This window comes from Triticum dicoccoides, chromosome 5A (genome assembly GCF_002162155.2).
Source record: "Triticum dicoccoides isolate Atlit2015 ecotype Zavitan chromosome 5A, WEW_v2.0, whole genome shotgun sequence".
Taxonomy (NCBI): Eukaryota; Viridiplantae; Streptophyta; class Magnoliopsida; order Poales; family Poaceae; genus Triticum; species Triticum dicoccoides.
In genome coordinates, this window is record NC_041388.1 from 1,026,736 (window position 1) to 1,037,400 (window position 10,665).

A 10,665-nucleotide genomic window follows, 5' to 3' on the forward strand; every position below is an offset into this window, starting at 1 on the left:
AGTGGTAAGGTCAACCACTGCATGACACAATTGTCCTTAAACCGTGCAATGGAATGTTTAAAACTTAAAAAAATTAATCTCGTCGAGCTAGATATGAGATTCGCCCTCTATGAGCTAGTCCTTCACCTCGTTTAACTAAAAAAACTAATCTCGTCGAGCTGGATTTGAGGGTTGCACTCTGTGAACTACTCCCGCGCCTAGTCTATACACCTATCTACTCCTGCACCAAGTCCATATTACCATATACCGCCCCCATACTTCTGCTTGCTTTTGACTCATAATGTTGTGGAGTTGTTTCATAGAGGGAGGGTGAGTCATGCGCGTGTCCCCGCATGCCTCTTAAGTGCTTCGCTACGAAGCAAACGTCATATTTTTCTTCCATTTCCATTAATACAACTGAGGATGTGTTTGCTACAAATAGTACACAAATGTTCATCTATAACATCCCCTTCAACTATATATACTACAATGATTGCACCTTAGCTAAAAATATATTATCAAATTCTACATAAAAATAGTTGACCAGCACAAAGGTAAGAAACTTTGCAACAACTAAAAAGAGACAATTCACATGAAGACTCTTTTGCCCATAAAAGAACAAATATATTGATGGTGGCCTTATTCTTGGAGAATTTCTTTAATTACTTGAGAGACCAAAGTTACATAGTGTCAGGAATTCCTTTTCAGTATCTACATACTTTCTCCACATAGCCTTGTACTGGTTGAAAGCAACATCAAGCCATGGTTCATGTTTTCATTAAATTGTATCACCACGGATCACCCAGGTTCGATGCTTGGATTATACCCAAGGCCCATCTCATGCCATGGATTTATCAAGCGGCTTAGTATTGCCAAAGAATGCCATCAGCCCTGATGGTAGAACAGATGCTGGATCACCGAATGCCCCATCCTCATTCTGCCATTAGAATAGTGTCATTCACATAAACATGTCATCTGTACAAATTTCCCTATCAACTTAAAAGATGAGAAAAGTGCAACCTGACAATTATGCATATGAATGGTCTATGCTTATGAGACAATAAAATTACAACGATGAGTAATAAACTGCTAGTAGAAATATTCAGTCTTTAGTCAGTTTGTAAGTCCTATATGGAAGGACCTGTACTCCTTCATTGCAAGACAAGAAATAAGGATCTAAGTAGTAGCATATGTGTAGTGCATACACTTTGTTGTCTGTTCTTTCTCTGTTCCAAACTTTCACCCCCGCGAGCAAAAAGTATTTCACTGCCTTACCCCAGTAGTTCAGTGCAAACATTTGCTGCTCGTTCGTGATTGCAACCTGAACAGAGTAAGAAAATTGTCAATTCAGTACATGGATGGATCGATGGGAACACACTATCTAGTGAAATGAACAAGTAATCACATTAGCAAGCATATGTGTACTGAAATTGTAAAAACATAGCATCTAGTACATCTGTGCATATACATAAGAAACAATTCCAGAGAAAAGAAAATTGATCCGGTCAAGTGATCTTTGGATATTTCAGTATCGACATACACCAATTTGGTATTAAACCCCAAGCGGTGTACATCATCCCGACGCACGGGTGTGCTACGGCCAATATAATTACTGTTGGAAGACCATACATTCACAGGCAAACGGTTAAAGATCTGGCACTCACAATGTGTTCTTGCTGATAGTAACTGAACCAAATGAAACGTCCAGATTCTTCTATGGACAAGTAAATTAAGCAAAAAAAGTCTATGTAATACTTGATGCCGTAAGCATGGGTTCGGGAAGTTGACTCATATGTTCAGAATAGGAACTACAGAGCGTGCAAACAGCTAGCTGAGCTAAGCTCCTCGACACACAAGTTGGTTTGATGAGGTTGAACGGGGTCTGGAGGAGGAGGGCCACGGAGTGGAGTTAAAAAAATTATGATATGAAAACCCACTTTATTCCAACCCCTTCGTTTACACATATAAAATATATACATTTAGATACATCGATTAAATGTTAATTCAATGTTGTCACAAACACACAGTTGGCTCCATGTAACCACTACAGGCTCCAGTTCCGTTCCGTTTCGTTGATATTTATTTTCTTACAATCAGTACCCATACTTACTGGTTGTTTCACATGTTTTGCATAATTGATACTTACTGGTTGGTCTGATGGTCTGAAAAGTCTGGGTTCAGCATAAACACTTGTGAATGGGAATGTCTCATTTGTTTTCTGCTCCATCAGAAATACAATGGAAAATGCAGTCAATACACATGCATGTTTTGTTGATGCAAGTGTAGCATGTGAAATAACACTACGGCTTACCTCCCTGTAGTTAACTGTGATATATAGACTTTCATAGAAATGCCCTGATTCTAATTACGATATCCACCTATTGGCCGATTCAATAGATTGTGTAGCTTCATGGTTTAAAGATTGTCCCGGCCAGTATGTCTCTCCTGATCTGTGTGCATAATCAGAGAAGGGATGGTGTCAATTGATTTTCTGGGCGCCTTCTTGAACACTGCAAGATTAAGATTAGAAATGGAAAAAGTTCAAAATAAACCTTAAACTTATAGACGAAAGCTAAATCAAACCTTGAACTTGCAATCCCGGAAATCAGCACACCCAACTTTCTGATCCCGGTCTATTTTGAACCTTGAGCCCGTTTAGCTGGTATTCGCTGACGTGGCAAGTCAAATTCTGGGCGTTGACCGGCTGGCAGGACATTAAGACGAATCGGGCCGGCCCATTAGCGCAATCACTCGTGCTGCTACGTTTTTTCTTTTCCATTTTTTGTTATTTATTTTCATAATGATAATAAATTTTTACATTTGTAATAACAACGAACTTTTTTCTTATATAACTACACAAAGCCAGTTGTCTTTTATAAGGATCGATGAAAAATTACTAGGCGACAAAAGAAAAATACGCTATACACCGTATTCATAGGACTGCAACTCTGGTTCTCGTATTCAGAGCGCAACCCCGGCTAGCCACTGGCCCTGAAGGCTGCACATGACGCTAGGTAGTCACATTTATAAGAACAGAAAGGAGCGAACATATATCTAAACATGTTAGAAAATCAAACATTTCATGAATTGTTTTTTGAACAATTTCAAAATGCTCATTTTTAACGCAAATAATTTAGGAAATTCCAAAAACATCTGTAAGGAAAATGCGACACAATTCCGAACATCTTTTGATAAATGTAAATAACTTTTAAAATCACGAACAGTTTTAAAAATTTAGACAGAACTTGAGAACTCCAAACAATTTTTATTAAACACCAAACAGTTTTTAGTTTGTGACAAAATTAGAAAACATGAACATTTTTTAACTATTCAGCAACTTATGAAATGCTTTAACATTTTTGAATTTATGAAAAAATTATAGTAAACATTTTTTTGAAAGTTTGTGCATATTTTTTTTCTGGATTCAAGAATTGTTCCCTTTTTATTGTTATTTTTATGTTTCAAAGAGTATTCGCTTTGTAAAAACTGATTGTGTTTTCAAAAAAGTTGTTCCTTTTTTCAAAAGTATTCAAAATTAAAAAAGTGTTCGCACCTTAGAATATCTTGGGGATTTAAAAAAAAAATACGTTTCAAAATTTGTTTGCTCCCAAAAAATGTTTACAAATCTCGACGCTGGTGTCTGATTAATTATGTTCGCGCTTCAACTTGTTGCACTAATAGTGATCTACTCTCGTGGCTAGCAAGTGGATATCGATAGGCCAAGGGACAAGTTCGACTCTGCCTGCTGTCTTATTTTTGGTTATTTTTATGTCGCACTTACGAAAAAGTAAAATGAAAAAAAGAAAAAAAATCTCCCTTCACGCCTGATGGGCCGGCCCGATCGCGTGTGTAGCCAACAATCCCGGGAGTTGGTCTGCCACGTGCACAATCCCTGTTTGGAAACGCCTTCAAGGTTTAAAATAGACCGGGATCAATGAGTTCGGTGTGCTGATTTCCGGGATTGCAAGTTCAGGGTTGGATTTAGCTTTCATCTACATGTTCAAGGTTTATTTTGGACTTTTTCCATTAGAAATTCTACCTTTAAGTTCATCCGTACGTATCAATTCCTACATCTGAAAGAAGATAAAATTATGTTTCTGAGGGAAGATAAAAAGCGCTTAGCCCCTTCCGGCACTCGTCCTCGCTGAGCACCACCAGCAGCATTGAAGCGTGGTTGGGAATGGGATGGGTCGGGAAAAAAACCTGTTTAGCAAGGGGAACGGACGAAGGCGACGGCGCTCGCTCGATCCACTCAACGATGTCGACGCCTCCGCGCACCCGATGGCCGGCGAGGAGCAGCAGCGGGACTCAGGGTGGACGTACCGAGCGGGCTTTTCGGCCCGCTCGTGGCCCGCTCGGTCTTGGCCCGCTCGGTCCTGGCCCGATAAAGAAATCAGCCGGTCCGGGCCGTCAAATTAGGCCCGAGAAAACGTCGGTCCGGTCCGGGCTTTGACTGGTCCGCTCGGTCGGACCGAGAAAAGGCACAGCCCAATGCACGCAATCGCACTCAGTTCGTTCGGTCGCTCAACCCCGACGCCGCCTCCGCATCCCATCCCGGCCCCGCCGCGCCGCCGCTGCCCACCATACAACTGCAGGAGGGAGGGAGCGCCGCCTCCGCCGGCCGCCGTTGCCGTCGTTGACCACCTGCACCTCCTCCACTTTCCGCCATCTTGTCTCTCCCCTTAGTCTCGTCGACCAACACCTCCTCGTCTGCACCTGCACGCGGGGAAAGGAGTAGTGGAGGAGTAGAGGAGGGAGCGCTGCACCTGCCCGTCGTCGTCGACTGTCGCCATCTCCCCCGCCGTGGACGCTATGGAGATGAAGAAGCAGCTGCAGCAGGTCTCGCGTACAATACAGTTTCGACAGATATAGCCGTAAGTTGTTAGAATTCAGTTTCGTCAGACAATAAAGTTTTCTTCAGTTTCGTCAGTTTTGTCAGACAATACAGTTTCGTCAGTTGGAGCCGTAAACTGATCATTTTGCATGACGATCTCCTCCTCTGTCCTCTGTTTGCTTCATTTGCTTTCCAGAATCAAAAGGTGCCTACACAGCAGCTAAACACAACAAAAACAGACTCCCAGGCAACACCAGCCGGTCCATTCGGTCCTCTCGGGCCTAACCGAGCTGACGCTCACACGGTCCGGTCCAGAAAAAACGGCTCGCTGGACATCTCGGTCCGGTCCTGTCCGGACCGGCCACGGCCGGTCCAAAGCAAGGCTCGGTCAGGGACCGGACCGGCCCGGACCGCGTCCACCCTGAAGCGGGACCACCGCCGCACCTCACCGCTCCCATCTCCTTCCTCCCGTCCTCCCACGCCATGCCTCGTGCTCCAAGCTCGGGCCGCTTTCCTTCCGGATCCGCCGCCTGCGCGCCATCCCACCAGATCCGGCGAGATCCAGCAGGTCCTCATCGACCGCGCCACCATAAGCCGCCGCCGGTCTCGTCTGCGTCGTGGGCGACGCCCCGGTCCTTCCCGCTCGCCCACCTGTCCACTAAAAAGAATTGCGGGTTGAATGCTGAAAAATGCAGGCTTCTTTTCGTAAGAGCGAAACGTTTTTTCGATATCCACTTAAAAAGGGACTGCGGTTTGAATATCAAAAAAACACAAGGACTTTTCTCCTCCTTAATTTGTTCATGTCCACGAGGGAGGCTCATTTTTTCTTTCCTAGGTTATATAATGTGATGATGATGCAGAAAATATGTTAGTTGGTCTTACCAACAAGATCGCCTGATTTTTTGCTTCTGTCCCGCAGCTTTCAAAGCTAATCCTTGGAAAGTTGGTGTTAGTTCGGCTAGTAATATCAAGTTAAGTGAGCTCCTTGCTAATGTAGCCTGGATAACCGACCTGCGTCTGGATTTTCAAAGTGAAAAGGTACTCACTAGTCATCCATATATGTCTCATTCCTATTTCTATATGCTTATAATAGTAATATTAATAACTTAACAAAGTCCCTTTTCTAGCTCTCGAGGGTGTAATGTAATTTGTTTGCAGTTTGTACATGCCAGATTTGGGTTCTACCTGAGTGCCCCAAACTGCTTGCACCTGTGCTTGGCAAGCTACAGATTGCGAATCTGGATAATCTTCCTCAAGGATGGAGTATTTAACCAAAAACTACCACATTTCATGAAAACGTGGTCAGAAACTACCACTTTACGATTTTGTGTGGAAAACTACCACTTTTTACCTAATCAGTGGCAAAAAACTACCAAGTCGTGGAACCGCCCGCTTTACTGCGGTTAATCACGTTTCTGCCAGGCCAGGCCCATAGTTCAGGTGCCAGCGTGGCCAACAGGTGCAGCCGGAGCCACACTTCGCCGCAAGTGCAGCCGCGAAAACCTCTCGCCGCTGGAGCCGCCGCCCTTGGCCGCGGGTGTCGCCTGCCACCCTTCGCCCCTGGAGCCGCTCGCCGCGGCAGCCGCAGGTCGTCGCTGGAGCCGCCACCGCTGCCCTTCGCCGCTGGAGCCACGGGTCGCCGCTGGAGCCGCCAGACTACGGGTCGCCGCTGGAGCCGCCCGCCCCGCGCCCTTCGCCACCAGAGCTGCCCCGCCTCCCGCCACGCCTCGAGGAGTCACCTGCTCGGTGGAGGGTGGAATCCGCAGCCTCTGCTCCTCGCCGCTCCCCGCATGGAGCGCCCTAACGGCGTCGCGGACGCCGACGAGCACAAATGGGTCAATGGCGACCGGACGGTGGCTTGGGGCCTCCCTGCGGCGCGACCTGCAGGCACGGCGAGCGACCAGGCGGCGGCCTGGGGCCTGCCCGCGGCGGATCTCGGCCGGCAGTGCTCCGGTCAATGTTGTTAGGTTTAATCTTGATATTTGTAGGGAGTACCTAGAACTCATCTAGATGAGACGTAATTTGGTCTTATTCACCTGGAAAACAAGAACGGATACAGCCCATGTCAGCACACATGCATCTTATAGCACCACATCCAACGGTTATAAATGATGAATGAGACCAAATTAAATCTCATCTAGATGAGTTCTAGCAAAACTGATATTTGTATCTGAATATTTGTTTTGAGTCCTGCATGTAACTTAGATGGTCTAGGGATCGAGTAGAGAGTCCTGTCAAGTTTCAGGCAAGGTGTGCGAAGGAGGCGAGATGTCGCGCTGTCGTGCGATGCGGCGAGTATGGAAAGATGCCGATGCGGCGTGAAGCCGTGGTGGTGCGTGAAGCGGCAAGTCGCACAAGAGGCTGGAGCGTGACAGGTTGAGCCGGCTCATCCGGTCAACTCTTGTAGTGATAAGTGTATGCGTTCGGTTTAGGTAGTTAGTTGCATGCAGATAGTTGCTAGCTTCATGCGTGAGTTAGTTGGGATGAGAAAAGGTCCCAGTGGGCTACGTCGTGTGGCCGTTGAGAGTGTGCGTGCATGGAGATCGTGCCATTAGTGGGGCTGCCGAGAGCAGTGGCTGGTTCGTGTGTGCATAGTCCCTTGTATAAATAGTGCTTTGATTAATGAGAATGAAGCCGTGAGGGCTCTGGTAGAAAAAATGTAGTCTCTCGTGTGAACCAACGAGCTGACCTCTTGGCAAAGCTAGTAGTCGGTTTCTCCCTTGGTTGTGTGCGTGAGCGTGTGCGTGTGTTCTTGAGAGAAGATAGAAAGAAGAGAGAGAGAGAGTTGTGTGAGGCAGCTCAAGGTAGAAGAAGAAGCGGCGCTGCGAGCAAACATGGAGCAAACATCATCAAGGTGAGAGGGCAGCTCTGGTCTGCCATGACCTTACCAAGGACGCATGGAGCAAACATCATCAAGATGAGAGGGCAGCTCTTCCCGACCTGCACCAAGCAGGTCACGCATGCTGCCGGGCACAGGTTGGACTTCATGATGTCCTCGAGCAGTGCAAGAACCTCAAGGCTCAGCTCGTCTGACGGAAGGATATCCTCGGCAGCCTCGGCTACCATCACCAGGTGGCTGCTCCACAGGAGAGCAAGAAAGAGCAGCACCCCCATCACCTTACGTGCAGGCATCTTGCTGCGAGTCATTGTGTGTTGAGTGTGAGAGAGTGGTGTGCTAGCTGTGTGTTTGGGAGTGGCACTGTGTGGGCGTGCTCTTTATAGAATCTGAGGAGTGAATGATTGTGACAAAGAAACTTACTTTCTGATTGTGTCCTCCACGATGCACATGTGCTCTTCTTCTTCATATATACTTACTATCTTCTTTGACTGTGTCCGTGTGGTAATTAACCTTGTATGAATTTTAGTTACTATTTGCCACCATTTAAAAATCCCAGTTCCCAAACAGCCCAGCCCAACCCAGCCAGTGGAAACATACATACATACATATTTTCATTAATCAAACAAACAAATCTCTAAATTGATCAAAGGTAATTCAGTGCATTGCATGAAATCAAAGGTAACTCATTTATAGCGTATGTGGTTTCGGCATCGGCGTGATTACAAGAACATTAAGAGAAGAAGAAGTGGGAGTGGGACTCAAAACCCTCCTTCGATCGACCCATCCGATAGAAGCATGCATGGCAGAAGCGACTAGCTAGTTGTAGCAAATTAGAATCGACGAAAAAAAAATTGCATCAAGTTGGGCAACATCAAAAGCTTAATCTAAAAATCATGAGGTTGGTTTGTACGGGTCATCTCGATCTAATCTAAACAAAACAAACAAACAAAAAACCATGGCCAAAGTCTAAAAGGAACGGTCTCGCGAACAAACCGAGTTATCAAGTTGGCACGATCGAACCACGACGCCATGAACAAACCTTACCTGGTCTAAAGAGCTAGCTCCTTTAACTTGGAAGGCCAAGCACATGGGATGCCCTCCCTCCCTCCCTCTAGGATCACTATCTTACTTACTTGGGAAGAAGAGCTTTGCTCTCCTCCGTCTTGTTATTGCGAGAGGAGAGGAGGGAGCGTCTTAGCTAGGTTTCCCTAGAGATATAGTATAAGTGAGCGAGGGCCAAGAGAGAGAGAGAGCGGAGGCTCGGTGGTCACGGCTCCTACTGGATGCAGTTAGCTTTGGCTCGGATCGGGTGGCTACCAGTACATGTACCTAGCTAGCGCTCAATGGTCGACCCGCTGAGACCGAACATGATTCTTGGATCCAACGACGCACAACCCATCACAACAAGCACACGATCCCGGTACACTCCATCCATTGGTCTAAAGTGTTCTTTCCTTGCGTTCAAAAAAAAGTGTTCCTTTCTTTCCTCCAGGTAGAGTAATGATTTCCGGTTCGTTGAGGCGTCACGTCAAACCCAAGAGTCCTCACCTGCTTCGTTTCTTCGTACGTTTCGGACAGTAAGGTCATCTCTAACACATCCCGTAAAAGGGCTGAACCCGTAAAATTCCAGTGAGCATACGAGTTTGACCCGTTTTTCTTGTTAGAACAGACACCGTATCTCGTACCCGACCCGTAAAAAGTTAAAAAAGACCCTCTCCATCCCTATTTCTGTGGTGTCACCGTTCAGATACAGGTCAAACTCTATCCACCGCCGCGATTCCCCTCCCCCTCCGCCCCAATTTCTCGCCGCCGGCGAGCCTAAAAAAAGCCCTAACGATCCTTCCCGACCCATGGACGGCTACGGAAGTTGTTTGGATGACGCGGAGCGCCGCCGCACACAAGCGGGGAACGCAGAAGTGCCTCAACTATGGGAGCCGGCCGCTGCCAGCTTTCGAACGCCACGAGCTCGCAGTCCGCCGCCGGCGAGCCTAAAGCCCTAGCGACCCTTCCCGACTCATGAACGGCTACGGAAGTGGGAGGGAGGACGTGGAGCGCCGCCGCTGCCGCACCCAAGCGGGGGACGCAAAAGTGCCTCAACTATGGGAGCCGGCCACTGCCGACTTTCGAACGCCACGAGCTCGCGGTCCGCCGCCGGCTAGCCTAAAAAAAGCCCTAACGACCCTTCCCAACACATGGACGACTACGAAAGTGGTGGAGATGACGCGGAGCGCCGCCGCCGCCGCACGCAAGCGGGGGACGTAGAAGTGCCTCTACTATGGGAGCCGGCCGCCACCGCCTTTCGAACGCCACAAGCTTGCAGTCTGCCACCGGCGAGCCTAAAAAAAGCCCTAGCGACCCTTCCCGACTCATGATGACGCGGAGCGCCTCCGCTGCCGCACGCAAGCGGGGGACGCAAAAGTGCCTCAACTATGGAAACCGGCCACCGCCGACTTTCGAACGCCACGAGCTCGCGGTCCGCCGCCGGCGAGCCTAAAAAAAGCCCTAACGACCCTTCCCGACTCATGGACGGCTACAGAAGTGGTGGAGATGACGCGGAGCGCCACCGCCACCGCACGCAAGCGGGGGACGCAGAAGTCCCTCTACTATGGGAGCCGGCGGCCGCCGCCTTTCGAACGCCATGAGTTGGCGGTCCAACGCCAGCGAGCCTAAAAAAGCCCTAGTGACCCTTCCCGACTCATGGACGGCTATGGAAGTGGTGGGGATGATGCGGAGCGCCGCACGTAAGCGGCGGACGCAGAAGTGCCTCAACTATGGGCGCCGGCTGCCGCCGGCTTTCGAACGCCACGAGCTCGCTGTCCGCCGCCGGCGAGTCTAAAAAAAGCCATAGAAACCCTTCCCGACTAATGGACGGCTACGGAAGTGGTGGGGATGACGCGGAGCGCCGCCGCCGCACGCAAGCGGGGGACGCAAAAGTGCCTCAACTATGGGACCCGGCCGCCGCCGGCTTTCGAACGCCACGAGCTCGTGCTTCGCCGCCGGCGAGCCTAAAAAA

The 10,665-nt window shown here is 48.4% G+C and overlaps 1 protein-coding gene and 1 long non-coding RNA gene across 9 annotated transcripts; both read right to left on the bottom strand.

Moving 5' to 3' along the window:
• Nucleotides 1-609: 609 nt before the first annotated feature.
• LOC119298704 lies at nt 610-4,574 on the bottom strand. Its single transcript, XR_005145922.1, has 6 exons — nt 4,183-4,574; nt 4,019-4,052; nt 2,291-2,429; nt 2,126-2,197; nt 1,185-1,300; nt 610-916 (listed from the first exon to the last, which is right to left on the bottom strand). It is a non-coding gene; the product is annotated as an uncharacterized LOC119298704 (long non-coding RNA).
• A 272-nt stretch (nt 4,575-4,846) lies between these two features.
• Nucleotides 4,847-8,929, bottom strand: LOC119298703. Of its 8 annotated transcripts, XM_037575996.1 has the most exons (4): nt 8,697-8,929; nt 8,073-8,162; nt 7,702-7,949; nt 4,847-5,464 (listed from the first exon to the last, which is right to left on the bottom strand). In XM_037575996.1, exons 2-4 carry the CDS (start codon nt 8,099-8,101, stop codon nt 5,259-5,261), a joined length of 483 nt encoding a protein of 160 aa, XP_037431893.1. In that variant the 5' UTR covers nt 8,102-8,162; nt 8,697-8,929; the 3' UTR covers nt 4,847-5,258. The 8 variants fall into 8 exon arrangements, 3 of the variants coding, with proteins under 3 accessions (XP_037431893.1, XP_037431892.1, XP_037431894.1); XR_005145920.1 differs by lacking the exons at nt 7,702-7,949; nt 8,073-8,162 and adding an exon at nt 5,696-5,830 and having other exon boundaries at nt 4,847-5,471; XR_005145919.1 differs by lacking the exons at nt 7,702-7,949; nt 8,073-8,162 and adding an exon at nt 5,696-6,849 and having other exon boundaries at nt 4,847-5,471.
• Nucleotides 8,930-10,665: the final 1,736 nt, after the last annotated feature.

Coding starts and splice junctions, on each gene's coding strand:
- LOC119298703 (XM_037575995.1), bottom strand. CDS start 8,251: ATGTATGTTTCCACTGGCTGGGTTGGGCTGGGCTGTTTGGGAACTGGG. Junction 7,950..8,072: donor GTGGAGGACACAATCAGAAA/GTAAGTTTCTTT, acceptor AATGACTCGCAG/CAAGATGCCTGCACGTAAGG. Junction 5,465..7,701: donor GTTTGCTCCATGCGTCCTTG/GTAAGGTCATGG, acceptor TTTAGTGGACAG/GTGGGCGAGCGGGAAGGACC.